Consider the following 20,334-nt stretch of genomic DNA (forward strand, 5'->3'; position numbering starts at 1 on the left):
TTCAGACATGAGTTTTACAAATATATTTTGTAAATTCTCATGACACTAAGAAGTCAGCAGTTTAATTCATTTCAATGTGTGATTTTGTGATTCTTTATAGCAGCCTTTAATAAAGTTGTTTTGTCTGTGTTTTGATTTGCTTTCTTTTCCCTCATGTATTCTCTTCAGTCTCTTCCCCCTCCTTTTGTAGCTTATAGGCAAGTTTAGGAGGCCTACAATATCAGAATTAAAATGACAAACATTAATACATTGTTGAGGGGTAGCTTATGTTGCATGCTGTGATATTTTAAAACATTTCTTTCTTTAAACTTTATATTATGAATGACTTACCTTATAGATCTACTATTGCTATCATAGTAGCTTGTTGCATGCTGTGATATTTTAAAACTTACTACTTTCTTTAAATTTTATATCATGAATGACTTAACTTACAGATCTACTGTTGCTATCATAGTTCATTGAGCTACACCAGCAACATTTTTAGGAGAATATCTGAGGATAGCATGAATCGCTTGTATGAAAGCATACGGTAAATAATGAGCAAGATGTTTTTGGAGACTGGCAGGAATATGCTTTCTAGAGTGGAATCTTTGAGTTAGGAAAAACCTTGAGATCAGTTTGGAGGTAAGTGATTATTCCATGAATTGGGTAAGTTGGGAAGATTAAAGATTGGAAAGTTGGTGCGATGGGGAAGGCAGGCAGATAGTAATTGATAGAAGGCCTCTGTTTGCAGTGTGGAGCTTTGCTGTGATGGTGATAGAGTGATCATACTGTCTGGGTTCTGTGGGACAGTGCCAGTTTAGGCCTGTGTTCCTTATGTTAAGTGCCCTACTTGACTCTGAAAAGTATTTCCTTTTATTCCCCAAAGACTTAGATGACAGGTGATGTGATTTTCCTGTTAAGGTCATACTAGTGAAGATCGTATATTTGGCTGTTAAGGGTTTTCAAATAAAGAAGATATGCATCATTAGCCAAGATTACTATTACTTACCTTCATATACAAAAGAAAAATATATTGAAAATTGAAACTTGAGCAGTCCTGTGCCAGCCTTAAGATTTTAAAGGATCTGTCAAAATCAGAGTGCTGCTCCTACTGGATTAGGTACGGTACAAGGGAAACACATTCCATATGCTCCTGCTCAGATTTTACTCATTCATTCAGTTTAGCACATTCCTCAGGAACTTCTTTCTCTGCGGCTGCCTCCTCCCAGATAACGTGCCTGCTATCTCATAGTTCAGTCAGCTACTATTATTTTACCCTTACAGTAACCCTGAAAGGTAGTTATTACTTTGCTTTTGTAGACAAGGAAGCATGACCAGAGAGGAAGAAACTTGTGTGAGGATACCATTATATGAAGAATTATTTATTTATTGTTGAACACAATACTTCTGTAACTTTGGGTATATAGTGGAAGATACACCTCATTTTTAAGATACAGTAAAACCATAATTTCACCATAACCCATCTAATTTGGAACCCACTAATGGTTGCACATTTTGTCCAACAGTTTATTTTTTTTAAAAAAGGACTAACCATTGAGAAATGAGCTTATATTAAAGATTTTTTTTAAAAAGCTCTTTAAGTTTTGTTGTTGATTTTAAACTACATTTAACTTGTTTGTGTTTTGTTAACCTACATTTTCACTAGTTAAGTGAAAACTAATTGCCAGAATTATACAGGGTCTGTCTGGCAGAAGTGAGGACTGCTTGAGTGTGGTTGGTAGGGCAATAATATGGGTATAATAATTCATAGTTTTAATATGAACATTTCACCTAAAATGTCATATGGTGGGCTTGAGTGTGATATAGTTATGTTACAGAGTTAAATGCTTATGATTTTATAAAAAAGGGGCAATATTTGTGCTGGGCCCTGTATTTTAGACCCAAATAATTTAGAAGCAAATTAAGATGAATATATTGTATGTATGTATACTCATACATGTAATTTATACATAGTGATTGAGGTTTTCACAAAAAGGTATTGTTCATTTTTATTATTCCTTTCTTTTCATCGGAAAACTTCAAATTCTGACTGATTATTGTTCAAAATTTTAGAATAACTTGCTAAATTTTTAATATATCCATATATAATAGAAGCTTTAATTATAAATGGATATGGTAACATCTGTGGGGGCAATAAATTGTGATGATAAATTAAAATTTTATTTTCAAATTAATTTTATTAGGATAACATTGGTTAATAACATGTAAATTTCAGGTGTCACAAATGTATAATATAATAAGACGTCTGTATACTTCGTTGTGTGTTTACCACCTGAAGCCTAGTCTCCTTCTGTCACCATATATTTGATAACTGTTATCCCCTTTGTCCTCCCCCAAACGTCCTTCCCTTCTGGTAACCACCATTCTGTAGTCTGCATCTATGAGTTTGTTTTTATGTTCATTTAAACTTTATTTTATGTGGAAAGAAATCATGTGTCAAAATTAAGAGAGGGAGTAGTCAAATGTAAAGAAAAAATGGTGAAAATTTAATTTTTATATATTAATAAGCCCATATTGACATTCCTAGCAATAAATATTGTAATTCTCAGAGTCATATATTAAAAAGGAAAATTGTGATTTTTATGGTACCGTATTGCCCTTCATTTACTGAGTGAACCAGTTGGGGATGAAGGAGCACCAACATTACTACCACTGAAACCCATGCAGTTCTCTTCAAGACCAACATACATCCTAAGTACACAAGCCTAGTTCATGTGATCTTCCTATCCTACAAATTCTTAATTTTTGTGCTTGCTCTTTTCTTTTTTGCTTGATCAATCTAGCTAGTGATTTACCAAATTTGTTGATATTCTCCGAGAACCAGATTTTGGCCTTGTTAGGTTTCTTTATTGCTCTTTATTCCATTGATTTTTCTTACCTTCCTTCTACCTACCTTGTGTTTATTTTGCTCTTCTTTTTCTAGCTTCTTAACGTGAAACCATAGGTAATTGATTTTTTGGACCTTTCTTGTTTTCTAATGTAAACATTTAAAGCTCTGAATTTCACTGCGAAATATGGCTGCATCTGACAAATTCTCTCATATTGTATTTTCATTGTTATTTAATTTTTAAAAATTTAATTTTTCTAGTGATTTCTTACTGGTCCAGGAATTATTTAGAAGTATATTATTTAATTTTTATATACTTGGTATTTTTTCTAGATGTTTTGTTGTTACTGAATTCTAATTTAATTCTGTTGTGGGCAGATAGACATATTTTGTGTGATTTTTACTTATGAATTGATCCTTTGATTGTCATGAAGTATCCATTATATTTCTGGTGATACTTTTAGTTTATCGAATATTAGTATATTCATTCCAGCCTCCCTCTGTTTACTGTTTGCATGATATATCTATTTTTAGGCATTTACTTTCAACTTATCTGTGACTGTATATTTAAAGTATATATCTCATAGACAGCATAAAGTTGTGTATGGCTTTTTAATTCATTGGAACAAGCTCTGTTTTTTAATGTATTTAGTTCATTAATAATTTATTTATTGCTATGTTTAGATTTAATGCTACCATTTTATTATTTGTTATATGTATGAGCCTCTATTTTGGGGGTATTTTTTGTATGTCCTTTCCAGTGTCCTTTTGGATTAATGAATATTTTTAAGAATTCTCTTTAGTTCATTTTTTCAAATTTTTAGCTATACTTATTTGCATTTTTTCTTTAAGTGATTACTAAGGATTTCATATATGCCCTTATCATTCAGTGTATTTAGAGTTACTGTTTCATCATTTGGGTGAAATGTAGAAACCATATAACTGTATAGGTCCATTTACCTAACCCATACTTCATTTTATAGAGATTGTATATATTATATTTACCTTCATTATAACCCTTCAGTAAGACATTATAAATTTTACTTTAAGCATTAATACATATATGTTTTAAATAATTTAAGAGAAGTAGTTTTTAATATTTACTCATATATTTACTATTCCTAAAGGCCTTCATTCCATCCTAAAGATCCAAGTTTTTATCTGTTATCATTTTCTTTAGCTTGAAAAACTTTAGTATCTATTGTAATTGCAGGCCTACTATTGATGATTTTATTTTACTTTTCCTTTATCTCAAAAATATCTTAATTTTACTTTAATTTTTGAGGTATATTTTTGCTAGTTATAAAATTTTGGGTTGATTTTTTTTCTTTCACTATGTTAAGAATTTTGTTCCACTGCCTTTTGATCTCCATTGTTGCTGATGAGAAACCAGCAGTAATTCATCATTGCTGTTCAAAATGTAATATGTTGGGTTTTTTCCCCTAAGTACTTTCAGTATTTCTCTTTACTTTGTCTCATCACTTTGACTACAGTGTTACTAGTCATGGTCTTCATATTTACCTTGGAGTTCACTGAACTTCCAGAATATCTACATTTGTCTTTCACTAAATTTGGGGAAATTTTGACCCCTACTTAAAAATTTGCTTTCTGTCTCATTATTTTTTCTACTTCTGGGTTTAAATAAACACTTTTGGCACATTTAAATATTGTCAAACAGATCCCAGAGGATATGTTTTTTTTTTTTTAATTATTAGCAATTGCTTCTTCTCTGTTCTTCATATTGGATAATTTCAATTGATTGATTTTTAAGTACACAGATTCTTTTCTTTGTTGTTACCAATATGCTTTAAATTTTATTTAGCATAATTTTATTTTTAAATTTTATTTATTTATTTTTAGAGAGAGGGGAAGAGAGGGAGAAAGAGGAGGAGAGAAACACCAATGTGTGGTTGCCTTTCATGCACTCCCCTCCCCCATTGGGTACCTAACCCACAACCCAGGCATGTGCCCTGACTGGGAATTGAACTGGTGACCCCTCGGATTACAGGCTGGCACTGAATCTACTGAGCCACACCAGCCAGGACATTATTTAGCATAATTTTAATTTCAAATATTATATGGTTTTAGTTATAGAATTTCTGTTTTTTATTTTCTAGTTTTTCTGCTGAGATTTATTAGCTTTATATTCATTTAAGCATAGTTGCATTTACTACTTTAAAATCTTTGCTTGCTAATTCCAGCATCTGGTTCCTCTCAGTGTCAGTCTCCGGTGACTATGTATTTTCTTGAGAATGGGTCACATTTTTAATGTTTTTTGTGTATCTAGGAGTCACATTTTAAATACGATCAAACCTCGGTTCTCAAAAATCTCTCATCTCAAACAATTCAGTTTTGGACCAAGTTTTTCACAGAAAAAAATGTTCAGTTGATGAATAGAGTTTCGGTTCTCGACCTGACAACCCTTTCGTGCTAATACTTGTATGATCAGTTAACTGTATGGTTCAGTTTTTGAACAAATTGCTTCTCGAACATCCTTCCAGAACAAATTATGTTCAAGAACTGAGGTTCCACTCTACTCTGGATTCCATTATATTCCTCTGAAGAATATTGATTTTTTGTTTACTTGTTTGTGTTAACATAAAATTAACTTAGTTAAACTAAAATTGTAAAAATCCTGTCTTTGGGGTGCAGTTGAAATTTTAGTTCAGCTTTTTTTTTATCCTTACCTGTTTGGAATCTGCCATTTATATGCACTATGTAGGGTTCAGCCAGAGATTTGAATAGACTTCACATAAAGAATTTTAGCTCCCTCCTCTGACTCCTTTCCAAGATTCCCACATTGTTTTTCTTTTGTGGTGGTTGTCCTGAGTCTTCTGGTTTTTTAGACTGGATGTTTTTTTTTGTTTTTTTTTTTTAAATTTTTTATTGGAGTTATAGGTGTCCTGCATGACACAGGCTTGGTTTGTCCTCAGAAAAGAAGTGATAAATTTTCATTTCATCATTTCATTATTTCATGCCAAATACACACTAAATGTATTTAATAAAATCTACTTACTGTAGGTCCAGGTCAAGACCTCGTCCACGCTCCCATAGTCGAAGCAGTGAAAGGTCCAGTCACAGAAGAACCCGTAGTCGGTCTCGGGACAGAGAACGATGTAAAGGCAGGGAGAAGGAGAAAAGAGGGAAGGAGAAGGATAAAGGGAAGGACAAGGAACTACACAACATCAAACGTGGGTAAGTTGATATTTCCGTGAACATTAAGCAAATCCTAAGCACTGATGACTCAGTGATTTCATGGAAGTGTTCAAACTAAATTCTCATTCTTGGAAGTTGTTACTTAGATGGAAAAAACAGGAACATACAAAGGAGAAAGAGTAAATCGAAATAGTTATCTGAAGTTTTTACTGTTTTCTATTCCTATTTTTATTTAATGCTTATGTAACAAATCTTAGAAACACAAAATAAATGGCTCTGTCAAAGCTTAGTATGTTAGTAAAGGAAAACTTTCAAAATTCTTTAGGAAAGTTTTAACATTTGATTGCCTTTATCATGAATATGAATTTAAAATTTGAAGACTATTTAATGATTAAACATGTCTATTACAGTATTGTAAAGATGTTTAAGGAAAAGATTAAAGGTATGAAACAAAGGGAATGAACCATGTGATTTACTGTTCGTTAGGCCTCTTTCAATGTAAAATGGGACCTTGGACAATATTAGGGTGTATGTGTATATTAGAGTGAGTGTATGCATGTAAGATCTGGAATTGATATTATTGAAACAGTTAGTCTAGCTGTGTCCATTTGCAGGGTGAAGTTCACTCATAACTATTTATCAGAAGCTGTTAAATGAAATAAGGTGTTAGTAGCTTAAATTACAGCTTCTTGTTTTATTTGTAAATGACATTGGGGTATTTTATTCTATGAAGTAAAACATTTTGGAATTTATCCTCTTTTGTCAGTCCTTCAACACCGTACATATGTTCACTTTGATACTTCCATTAAAAGTGTTTATTTTTAGTGTACCAGTCAGATTCCAGTGTTAAATTGAAGGGCTTACCAGGGTTTTGGATATGGTTTCTTGAGATCGTGAGTCTATGAATAATTAAGTTTACTAAAGGGTATGGAACTCTTCTCTAATCCTTATCTTTTTGCAGTTCTCTCTGTGTTTATTTTTTATTTCCATATTTACAGTGATATTATGTAAACCTGCCTAGATCGTTGGCTTTTAAGTGTTTCTTGAAATAATTTATGGTGGATTATAGAAGGGAATTAACATTGCTATCTTTCTTTCTCTTGATCATCCTACAACCATTAATAGAAATTGAGCAGTTGTAATTCTGCAAAATTCTGAATTCTGCCTGTTTGTAATTTCAAGGATCCTTGAATGTTGTAGGGGAGGGGGTGGGTTTGGGTATCTGGCTATGAGGATAGGGAGGCTGAGCTAAACAGAGTTGGTAGAATAGTATGAGGATTAGAGAGAGCATGGGGGAAATCTATTGATAAAGGGAGAAAGTTGGGAAGATGATAGATTTGAAGAGAGGGTGTTGAGTAGGTTTGTGAAACTGGAAAATATGGAGTAAAAGGATGCATAAATTACGTCAGTCAAGGACCTGTCTTGCTTCTTGTTCCTTTTTTCCCTTTTAATTTACACAAGATACCAACATGACTGTGAGGTGCATAACTATGATTTTAGTGGTCATTGAATTTTTGCTTTCCATCTTACCAACTTTTATTTTTTTGAACAGTATAAAATTAATATTATATGAAGCATTATTTTACAAATTTTATCAGTAAGAAAAGTTAGAGCATGAATAAAAAATGGAGGTCAGGTGGTTTCTGGAAAGGTTCTCATATGGCAATGGGGACATTAGTCTTGAGGTTCTGAGACAGCTTTACAGGTTAGAGTGCTTTCTCACTCAGAGTTGATTGTGTTCTAAGGACTGATTCCAGAATAATGGGTTCACAAGATGAAAATTTTGTATTTGTCATTATTTCTTGCATCTCAGCAAAGGGAGTGAACAAGGTCAAAACAAGCACCGATGCCGAAAGCTATGAGTAGCCTGATTCAGTCATCTCCATGACTTTAGCAGACCCCACAGTACAGGGTGGTGCTATGTCAGGGTGCCCTCTGTCCTGGTTAGTGTTGAAAGCACACAGTTCGTACCTTTTGGTATGATGTGAAATCAGGATGTCTTTTTTGAGGGGGTCAGTGTATACATTTAATATAGTAGTATTTATATATGTATAGATGCACCCTGCTTTGCTCCAAAACTAATTTATCTTTTTTAAAGCTTATGTGTTTATTTTTTAAGCCTGATTTTTAAGCCATTCAGGATAGAGAATGTGTCTTAATTTTTTTTTTTAAAGATTTTACTTACTTTTAGAGAGAGGGGAAGGGAGGGAGAAAGGGAGAGAAACATTGATGTGCAAGAGATACATCAGTCGGTTGCCTCTTGCACTCCCCCAACTGGGGACCAGGCATATGCCCTGACTGGGAATTGAACTGGTGACATTTTGGTTCACAGGCTTACATCTTGTATCACTCAGAGCACCTAATGTACATGTTAGTTATTCATAAATATTTATTGGTTATTGATCACATATGCTCATTCATTCATTCATTGATTTGTTCACTTGTTCAGTCAACAATAGTTAAATGTCTTCTATTTGTCAACTACTGTTTGGTAATATGGACATATGGTAGGTCAGTCCCACTTGGGGATTTCATCAAGGTGGAGTAAATAAACATATATAGAATGGGAAAGGTATAAGTATCTACAGTAACATCATGGAAGTTAGGATGTTTTGGCCATAAGCGACAAAACTTAACTAACAGTAACTTAAACCAAGGACAGCAAAGTTTTTTATAAAGGGCGAGATGGTAACTAATTTAGGCTTCCTGGGCCACATGTCTCTGTTGCAGCTATTGAACTCTGCCCTTTTATCAGAAAAGCAGCCATAGATAATACTAAATGAACAGCATGGCTGTGTTCCAATAAAACCTACTTACAAAAAGAGACAATTATCTAGATTTGGCCCAAGGGTTGTAGCTTGTCAACATCTGGTTTACACATAAGTATTCAATACATTTACTGCTAATACAACAAATCCAGGGTCTGGCATAAGTAAAGCCTGGTTCACCGTGGTTTGTAAGGTAACAATATGGGTGTATAATCTATAGTTTAATTTGAACATTTCACCTAAAATGTCATGCGGTGTGCTTGAGTATGATATTGTTACATAATTACATGCTTATGATCTTGTAATAAAAGATTTTATAATAAAAAGGGGTGTTATTCTTGCTGGACCCCGTAATTTGGAGATAAGCAGACCCAGGCCCTTTTTATCCTTCCAACAGGGCAGTCTCAGCATGCTGGCTTTGCAGCCTGATGCATCCTGGTTGAAAGATATTTCCATGCACTTTAAGTTGGTTGCCTAGACTAGTCAACATGTCAGGGAAGGGCTCTCAAAAAAAGAGGGGGTGTATATACATTGAAGGAAGGAAGAGAGGGGAAAGAATGTTGCATGCAAAATAAACTTCATATGGAAAGACTTGGAGGCAAGCAAGGTAGGCATGGCATGTTTGAAGAGCTGAAGCTTAATGGAGCTTGGTTTAGAGTAGAAGAGAAATAGTGAAGAGAGATGATTATTGCAGTACCTTATAAGTTATGTCAAGGAGTTTAGAGATAATTCTAAAGGCAGGCAGAAGCCAGTGAAGTTACAAATAGAGGAATGATATGATCATTACTTCATGAGGAATGAACAAAATGGTTTACTCACAGTGGACATAGTAATAATCATCTAATGTTTAAATACATTTTCTAAGTATCAAGGAATTGTGCTAAGCAATTGACATGCATTATCTCATTTAATTTTTATAACAACCTCATGAAATACATGGTTTTATCACCCTATTTCTATAGATGAAGTTTTGTGGTCATAGAGCTAGTAAATGGCAGTCTTCTAATTCAAATTCACTGACCACAGACCTTTTACTCTTTAATAGTATGCTACCCTCACTTTTGTAGTAATGTATAATTGCTGATGATGAGAAATAGTGTTTGAGATTAAGTGATATGCTATTGCTTAAACTTTCCTAGAAAATAATTAGGGAGCTGAAAGAACTTTCTGTGCCTTATTCTCTGTTCAGGCCAGAAATTTGTCATTAATAAGTTTCCTTCTTGTCTTCTTCTCTTTTTTCCCCTTTACATTCTCATATCAGCTTTCATTTGTTTATTTAGAATTATATTTAATTTTATTTAATAAACCCACAAAAATTTTTTAGGCCGTTGTTAAATTTCTTTCTGTGATGGTTTTATTAGCTGTCTCTTTCCAAATGGTATTTTAAAAAAAAAAGAACACATGTAAGTAGAGAAAAAATAAAAAGATTTACAAGGAATTTGATTAGGACTTTATTATGATTGTACAGTCCAGTAACAAGTATTTATCTGTGCTATATAACCTAGATTCTTCCTCCTATAAGAGAAAATAACAACCCATATGCTTCTGCTTCTTGTACATAACAATCTTTGTTTTTATCAAACCAGTTTGAAGATATCAATATAAATATTGATAGAACATAAAACATGCATTTATAAAGTAAAACTCAAGGAGAGTAAGTACAGTAATGATAAAGGAGTACTTTACAAATTGGAAGAAATAAAAGTGGGAGAGAAAGGATTGCTCAAGCAGGGTTGCCTAAATAATGAGGAAGAGCTTTTTATTAGACTTTCGAGGAAAAAAAATGGAATTAGGTAATTCTGAAAAGCCTTTTATAAATAGTGGCTAATTAAGTGCAGTTCTGGAGATTACTGGAACTTTTGAACAATTACAATTAGAATTTGTCTTATAATGTTATAAATTGATCTATTCATTGTATTAATCTGCCTAATAAGGGAGACCTGACATAAATTGGAAGAGTATCAGGAACTTGTAGGGACTGAGGGGTGTCTTGCCTTAGAACACTATGTGAATGGTTAATATAAGAAAGACACTGATTCTTATCTTAGATTTATCAAGAAGCTTTAATGACTTTAATTTTTAATGATTTACATTTATAAATTTTGATTTCTAAGAACATTTTATCTTTTAAACATTTATACTTATTTGTCTTATTTTTATTAGTTTTCTCCCAAGTTTTAAAAACTTAAATATTTATCATATAGTTAGACAATTTTTTTTATGGGGATTCATCTTTGCAACATGAAGACAGATGTTATAAATAGGGTTATTAGGTTGAAATTGGACACTTAATGTGATTTTGTTAAGCAAATTTTTATTGAGCGTCAAAATCAGAAACAGGAAATTCGTCGTGGTATCTCATAATGCCAACATAGTTGATGATTGTGAACATTGCACACCCCATCTGGGTCTTCTGGATTGTCATGTTTTTGGATGTTCTTTAGTAATATTTTGATCAAATTCCATAAAGTATAGTTGACTACTATATATTTTAGAGACTTATTTGAATAATTAGTTGTGAATAACTATGTCAATGCCACCAGTGACTTTCTACTATTTACAACAAATCATAATGTCATCCTTAAGAATGGATTTGATTTAAATCTATTTTCAATCATTATTTAAATCACCAGTTAGGAAAATTTGGTTTTAAAGCAGTGATTACCTAGTAAAATGCTTTCTTAATTTGAGTACCTTTAGAATTCATGCGGAACCTAATTTAGTATTCATTCCTAAAGTGTTTTCTCCTTCATGATTTGCTACTATGAAAAGCCTTTACTTTTATTATTCCAATATTAACTTTTCAGTAGCTGTTTTCAGAAATGTAACCATCAACACTTCTGGAATATTTTGCTCAGACAGTTGAGTTTATACTTCTCTTCCTTTATAACTTTCTGAAGCTTTGTAATTTTGGAGAGAGGTAAGAATTCTTTCCTGCTTGTCGCTGGACATACATACCCATATCCCGACACCTGAAGTCCTGTAGTTCTTTCTGCTGGGTATTGGGGGGGCGGTGGTGGATATATTTAAGTAGAATTTCTTATACTGAAATGTGACTGCCCTAAATCAATTGTCTTTAAATCTTTCTCAGAATATATATGGAAGTCACTGTCATAGCAGCAAAACTGGGCTTCAGATATAGCCCACAGCCTGTATTTACCTGTTTATAAGATCTTTCATTAAGAAATTGACTATAAACCCACAAAGTAGAAGCAGAGGCATGGATACATGGAACATACTGACAGCTGTCAGAGGGGATGGGGTTTCCAGGGCCTGGATGAAAGAAGGTGAAGGGATTAGCCAAAGAGCATATATGTATGACCCATGGACACAGACAACAGTGTGTGAAGGCCAGGAGGAAGGGGAGGCGAGGGCTGGGACAAAGTGGTGGTGGGGGGTAGGGGCGTTTGTAAATAGTGTAAACAAAAATAAAGTAAAAGAAGGTTTTCTATGCAATGTAATTAGAAGTTATATTAATTATATTGCAACTATTTGGGGTATATCTTTATAGACTAGAAACGCAGAAAGAGTATCAACAGAGGTAACACACTTGTTCATAGGAATTGCTACTAATAAACGTAGCTGTTTTGAATTACGTATCTTTTTAAGAAGTGTGTTAGGTGTTTACATTTGGGGAAAGTTACTCTGCAAAAATAACAATTTTTGCTCATTTTAAGTCATTCACAATTTTTTCTTTACAGGACAAATTATTTTCTTTGAGTCTTAATTTATTCTTCTGTTAAATGGGAATAATGATATTTCAAAAGCTATAGGTATTAAAAGCAGTGTGTATAAGAAGTCCAGTACCATGCAGTAATCATGCTTTATAGATATGTTAGTTGTGGCTTTGACCTTGGCAATGCTCCAGTGTCGTCAGTTGTGGAGTTTCATGTAATAAATTCCTGTTGATGAGATTTTTCTTACCAAGTGCTTGGCAGAAGATGCTGTGATTTGGGAATGTTGGACCCTTGAGTTTTGACAGCAGTTACATACTCTTAGAGCCTGTCATATTTTTCCTTACCTCTTATTTCTTTATGCAGCAGGAAGTCATTTATGCTAATTTATCCCTATTTGCATATAGGTTATAGAATTCTGTGGTGCAGAGTGTGCTTAGAAGCCCTTTTAAGTGTCTGTTTGGATCAAAGCAGGGCCGTGTGATAGCTGTTGTCTGACACCAAGCTGTGTGGTGTTGTTTTCATTAAACATTTATCATATTTCCAATGTGACAGCAGGCAACTTTGTGCCAGGATAACATGTTTTCATGCAAAATTTATTGAAAAAGACGAGATTTTGTAAAGAGATCTTGTTGCCTTTCACCAGTGGTGAAGGGTAAATGTTTGGTTCGAAGGAAGTATACCTTTAACATGTGTCATTGTAACATGCAAAAGGAGCTCTCTGCTGTCAATTTTGTTAAGCAGGTAAACAAATACATCTTTATATGAGTGTATGCACTGGATTTTTCTTCCTTTTTAAATTAAAGTTGTTATATTCAACTAAAGTTGTTTTAGTTCCTTGTGAACTAAATGAATACCATAACATTGGCCCATTATGTTGTTTGGTATTTTATATTGTAATGAAATTTACCACTCAGTTTCCGTTGTATAGTTTTGTGTATTTGTCACTAGGTATTAGTTTTGTTCTACAGAAACAGCCTGAGATTTTCAAAAAGACAAGGTCAAGAAAGGTAATCTAACATTAAAGAGAACATGCAGCAAAAGCAGGAGACAAGGGTTTCATAAGTTCTACCCCAAGTCACCAATTTTCTCTTATTTATTATATCAGTACATTTTAATTATCCCAGAGTTTGCCTGGTGGGATTTGATTTGAATTATGCTTGACAGCGCTACATGGCATGAGCTGTAGTCTTATTCTTTCTTTTTGTGGTTGCCTAGCTGTGAAAAGCCTTGGAATGAGAGAAGGTACCTTTTATTTTCCTCTTTCATTCTACAGGGGCTGAGGAATTAGAGTTATGTGAAGAAGTTAATGAGAGAATGAAAGTAGTCTCATGCTGGACTTTTTAGTAAGTTTTATCATATTGCCTGTAAAAAATTTGGTGAGACCCTTTTCAAGAGGTATTACAAAAATTATGTTGTCATTAACATTCAAGAGAAAAAGGAGAGAAGTGAGTTGTGGGTAAAGGAAGGGACTTTGTCTTAGGAACTGTATAGAAGCCACATAGACCTTCAAATTCTGACTTACTGTGCTTTGGGGCTATTAAAGGGTAATTTAAATTAAAAAAGTAAATCATGACTCATGAAAGTACACATAAACATACATCAAAAGTATTAAACTCATTAGTTAATAATAATTAGCAAGATGTTACAAACAGCTCCAAGGAGAAGAGCGGACACATGTATAGGCTGCCAGGAATACAAGGCACAGAATTGCTGAATAGATTCAAAGCTGCCTTTTTCCACATAGGGGAGGGAAATCAGCTACAACTCCACTGTATACAATTAGGTTGCTTATCAGTAAAAAATAATCATTTGCATTACTATCAATTATCTGTAATTTGTGGAATTAAAAAATATCTCAGACAAAGAAAGGTGGAAAGGCTGAGATAACTTGGAAAGGCACGCTGGACAGGGCTCCCAGTGATCTTCTCTGTTCATCTCAATCATTTAAATAATTTTCCTGACAAAGGGAGTTATTCTTTCTGACCCTTACCTTTATTCTTCTGTAAAATGGGGATAATGATCATTGGAAAGCTGTAAATACTACAAGCAGTATGTGTAAGAAGGCTAAGTAGTACTATGTAGTAGGCTCTCAGTATGTGGTAGTTATTTTATTTTTTTATTAGTAACATTAATAAATGATTCTTGTGAATACCAGTTCTCAACTATTACGCTTTTTTCTTACTTTTGAATCTTTTTAAAGGCTACTCCCTCACCCTGGAATATTCCTTCCTCTCTACCTCTTCTGCCAGTTCCATTTAACTTTGGGGCTCACTGTAGATGCTGTAGATGTCACCTCATGAAGCATTCTCTACCCCTCACTAGTGGGCCCTGCACTTAGTGCCCATGGTATCTGCACCTAATCTGAATAGAAAACTTTGTCATTCTGTGTCTGATTGCATACACCTTGTGTGTCTTATTCTACATTATATTTCTTTGGATCCTAACAAATATTCAAATATTTGTAGACTAAACAAATAAATAGTGGTTTTAGAAGTTGTTTCTAGATAATAAAATCTAGCTTTTAAGCATTTAAAAGTGGTAAAACTGAATTTCTGTGTTAGGAAAATAACCAACTTTTTTTCTACTTTGCATGCCTGGTTTAAGTGTGCATGTGTACACACTTGTACATATACCACCTCCTGCAAAGTCTCCATAATTTCCACTATTTTTTGTACTTTAAATGTTATCAGGGATGCTACAATTAATATCATTTAGCATCAGTTGTATGAAAAAAATGAATGTAATTTCTAGGATTTCTATTTTAAATACTGATTAAAATTCCAGTCCTCCTCACTGATGACTCTTCATGCCTAGTCGAATTTATTTCAGGATCTTAATTGGCATCACCTACTGTGTTGACTTCGTACATGGTTGCCGGGCAGATTACTGGACTTAAATATACTGTTCCACAGAGGTCTTTTTCTAGGACCTTGGTGTTTGCCATCAGTCAGGTTATGCATGATTTCTGTAAGGTAAAATTTCTATATATGGTTACAGGAAAGCGGAGGGAATAAACTTGGGATGCCAGCCAAGTCTCTTCTTCCTAAATAAAAAAGCAGCTTCCCTAAAAGCTACGCTCTTCTTTATAATTACTTATTATAGTTCTAATTTTTACTTCATTGTAAAAGCATCTTAAGTATCCTAGATGTGGATAATGCTAATCCACATGGAAGCAATCTGTTCAGTCTTTTTAAAACATCTACTTTCATCTCTCACAAACTTTCCTCCAAGTCTAGTGATTATTGGAGTGGCATCTTCTAAACAGAACAGATTGGAATAAACCATAATATATGGTTGACATGTTAGACAAATTTTGGTCAGCACAAATAGAGAAACAGAAGCTTAACCTTCCTTTATTAAATAGCAAAGATTAGGAGATAGATATCTACATGATGATCTATTTTTATATTATAATGTGTTATTATAGATAGTTTTGAAGCAGCTGGTTTAAATGTTTTTAATATCCTACTAAATGGAGTGTGTATAGCAAGATGATAGGAATAACATATGTTTCTTTGAATAGATGTAGTTACAGGGTACACTTCTCCACTAAAACAGAGTAAGTTGTAACACATTCCATTCGTGTAGGTGTTAACATATCTTAGATTTCAAGACACTGAAAGTATATAATAAAAGAATTCCAGATGGTGTCATTGGGGTTAATGCTTTTCATTTTAGTGCTAAGGATGTGGTCCTTGGGTTCTGAGGCAGATATACCTACAGGCAGATTGGGATGTATCTCAGATTGGTTGGACCTTGTGGGTATAAACACAAAACACTTTCTAAATGCTGTTGCATATGTGATGATCACTAACAGAGCAGGTGCAGTTAGGGAAATGCAACAATGAGTGCCGCTGTTTTAATTCTTTCTGAGCTCCTGCAGGAGGTTTTGAAATGGCAGCCTTTGGCCCCCATGGATATGCCGGCTTTGCCAGGCCACCTGGAAGTAGATCATGAAAATCAATTTGGTAGTCATGTTGCAATCGTAGCATCTTTTTCATAAAAAAAGAAAGATAAAGGAAGGCATTCCATAGTAGAAAAAGAAAATAGTAGATATCAGATTTTAAAAAGTAATATGTACTTGAAATATGAGGTCTGTTTAGAAAGTATACAGCCATATAATATGAAAAATAGAGATATTTATTGAGGAAGATATGAGAAACATTGTACCTAGGACAATGACATCTCAGTCCCCTTCAAACTGAGTCACCTTGGGACCTCACACAGTTCTCCCAGTCATTATCAGCTGCCCCATCATATTTCCCTGAATTCCACTGATGGTCTGAAATTTCTTCCCTTTTAAAGGTGACTTTAGTTTTGGGGAAAGCCAGCAGTCACAGGGTGCCAAGTCTGGGCTGTAGGGTGGCTGAGTCACCTGGGTGATTTGATGTTTTACCAAAAACTTTGCATGAGACATGAAGCATGAACGGGCACATTGTCATGATGAAGCTGCCAGTCATCAGTTGCCCATAGCCGTGGCCTTCTGAATCATTGAAATAGCTTCCGCAGAGGAATGTTCAAGCTTAATGCAAAATTTGTTGCAGATTTATTGCTCTACTTGTTCAGTCATTTTGAATGTGATGGCCACACATTGCACATGCTCACTCAACAGCATCTAGAGCCCCCCCCAATTATTACAGTGAAGTCATCTTTGTTCACACATGCACATTTCAGTCCACCTTCTTTGGCTGCCAATTTACATTGATTGCATTTGATTTACATTTGACTGCACAAACTGTTCTTGTGATATTGACAATGGCTGGACATTTTCCCAGATGGACCTGGTAAGCCATAGATAAAACGTATATTCTGACTACTTGGAAATTAAATCCATGCAAGAAAAAGGATGAAAGACAAGAGTACAAGAAAAATACTTTTATCTCTCAAAGCTGTCCAAAGAAGAATAGTGCTTTTGTATAAATACACTCACGAAATTGCTCAAATTGCAAGTAAATATTGGATTATTTATTCTTTTAACTGAAGATCTTTAAATTTCATTCATCAGTCAGTAGTATTAGTTAGGTAAAGTGAATTTGCAGCTGCAAACTAATTTGAAAAATTGTCAAGGCTTAAACTAAGCTATAAGGAATTATACCGATAATATATCACAGGATTTGTGCTTCTGAAGCTGAAAAAGCAGTGTCTGCTTAAAATTTTTACCATTGATACTATTTTTTAGAAATTTTCATATGCTTTTTGTATATTAGCTTTTTTGTTAAGTCAGGTTTATTGAGATAACTTCTTAGATACATAATTCTGTGAGTTTTGACAAACTACTGAGTCATGTGATTCTTACCACAATCATGGTATGTGAAGTGTTTCTGTCACCCTGAAAATTTTCCTCATACTCCATGTGCAGTCTTTCCCGCAACTGCCAGCCCTTGTCCAGCTGAAAAGTTTTACCTTTTCTCAGCATTACATAAATATAACATACAGTATGTGGCCTATTAGATATGCCTTTTTTCATTTTACATAATGCTGTTGAGATAACTGTAGGTTGTTCATGTGTCAGTTTGTTCCTTTATATAGTTAAGTAATTCCACAACCTGTTTTCCATTTCAAGAGCTAAATAATATACTTTTTTGATTCCATAGTGTAGAAGAGTTTGTGTAATTTTTGTGTTATTCCTTAACTGTTTGGTATACTTCACTTTATGAAGGCACTTAACATAAAGATTATTTTGTGGACTCAATTTTTCTAATAGTTAAATAATTTTTCCAATAATAGGAGTAGTCAGATTTCTGTTTCTTTTTGTGTCATTTTTGGTAAGTTGTAATTTTCCCCTAGGAATTTGTTCATTTTCTGCAAATACTCACTTGACATAAAAATTTTCATAAGATCTTAAATAAAGATTTCTTCTATACATTATTAATTGTGTGATGATAATGCTTTCCCAACCTAATAACAATTATTTGTCCTTACTCTCTTTTTTTCTTAATCTTGTTGGAAATTTATCAGTGAGCTTTTACAACCAACCAACCTTTAGCTTTGTTGATTTTTTGGACAATATATTTTTTTCTGTTAATCCTTATTATTCCTCTAATTCTTATTTTTTTTTCCTTTTAATTTCTTTAGATTTAATGTGCTGTTCATTTTCTAGCATCTTGAGAAGGATATTTAACTCAAATTGAGTTTTTTCCCCTAATGTTTATCTAAGGTTATGAATTTTCCTCTAATCATAGCCTGAGGTACATACCATAAGTTTGGAATAGAATATTTTCATTATAATTTATTTCAAAATATTTTCTAATTTCCATTGCAACACTTCTTCTAACTTATGAATTATTTAGAAGAATACTCCTTAGTTTCCAAATATATAAATATTTTCTAATTATCTTTAATACTTAACTTGACACATGTGAAGATTCATGTAACGACTGCCATAAACAGGGCACAGAAGAGACTCATCAGTCCCCCACAACACCTTGTGTTACCCCTTTGAATTTGCACTCTGACCATTCCCAAGACCCAACAAACATTGATATATGTTTTTTGGCACTAAATGTTTAAAGCTTTATCTTTTTGAAAATGTTAGATGAATGAATCAAATAGTATGTGTTTTTTCAGACTGATTCCCTTCCCTCAGCATAATGCACTTGAGACTTACTCAAGTTGTAGCAAGTCAACAGTTTATTCCCCTTTTTACTGAGTAATATTCCACTGTATTGTTGTGACACTGTTTATTCTTCTACTTCTTCTTGAAGGACATCTGGTGATTATGAATGTAGTTGCTATACATTCATGTACAAGATTTTCTGCAAACATAGGTTTCCTTTTTTTCCTTTTTAGTAAATGACTAGATGAGGGGTTGATGTAAAACATGATGAATGTTCATTTATTTCTTATTTTTATTTTTTATGGGAAACTACTAAACTTACAGGGTGGTTGTACTGTATTGCATTTTTACCAGCAGCAATAAGACTTTTAGTTGTTCTGCATCCTCATCAGCACTTGGTGTTTTAAATATTATTTACCACATCTATTCATATTGGTGTGTAGTGGTATCTCATCATGGTTTTAATTTGAATTTATAATGCTAATAACATTGAACATTTTTTAATGTACCTATTTGCAATCCATATAACTTCTAACTGTTTTGTCCATTTTAAAATTAGGTTATGTTCTCTTACTGGTAAGTTTGCGAGATCTTTATATATTCTGAACACAAGTCCATCTTTTGACTATGTGAGTTGAAAGTGTGATGCTGAATATCTTTTTATATGCTTATTGGTCATTTATATTTCTTCTTTTGTGAACTATCTGTTCAAATCATTTACTCACTTAAAATTTTTTTCCTTAATATAAAATTGTAAGAGGTCCTTATATATTTTGAGTACAAGTCATTTGTCTGATACATGTATTGTGAATATTATTTCCCCTATCGGCAGCTTCTATTTTCATTTTTTAATGGTGTTATTTGCAGAGCGGAAGGCTTTGATTTTGATAAAGTGTATTTTATTGATTATGTCTTCAATGTATCTTGCTTTTGGTTGCATGTCTAAGAATTCTTTGGCTAACTTCTGGTCATGAAGATTTTCTTTGACATTTTCTTTTTTTTTTTTTTTTTTAAAGATTTTATTTATTTATTTTTAGGGAAGGAAGGGAGGGGGAGAGAGAGAAATAGAGATAGATATGTGCGGTTGCTGGGGGTTATGGTCTGCAACCCAGGAATGTACCCTGGCTGGGAATCGAACCTGGGACACTTTGGTTCCCAGCCCGCACTCAATCCACTGAGCTATGCCAGCCAGGGCTGTCTTTGACATTTTCTTAAAAACTGTTTATATTTTTAAATTTTACTATTAGGGATATAATCTTTTTTGAGGGGTTTGTTTTGTATAAAGTATGAGGTTTATGTTGAGGTGTTTTTGCATATGTATATTTTAATGTTTAATTGTTCCAAAAC

At 33.5% G+C, this 20,334-nt stretch overlaps 1 protein-coding gene across 1 annotated transcript in view; it reads left to right on the plus strand.

Moving 5' to 3' along the window:
* RSRC1 (arginine and serine rich coiled-coil 1) overlaps window positions 1–20,334 on the plus strand; it is a 333,501-nt gene that overhangs the window by 75,723 nt on the left and 237,444 nt on the right. The window contains exon 4 of the mRNA XM_036017604.1: window positions 5,852–6,025. Within this exon, the coding sequence (XP_035873497.1) occupies window positions 5,852–6,025 (174 nt within the window). The remainder of the gene's footprint in view (window positions 1–5,851; window positions 6,026–20,334) is intronic.

Source organism: Phyllostomus discolor, chromosome 2, assembly GCF_004126475.2.
Source record: "Phyllostomus discolor isolate MPI-MPIP mPhyDis1 chromosome 2, mPhyDis1.pri.v3, whole genome shotgun sequence".
NCBI classification, from domain to species: domain Eukaryota; kingdom Metazoa; phylum Chordata; class Mammalia; order Chiroptera; family Phyllostomidae; genus Phyllostomus; species Phyllostomus discolor.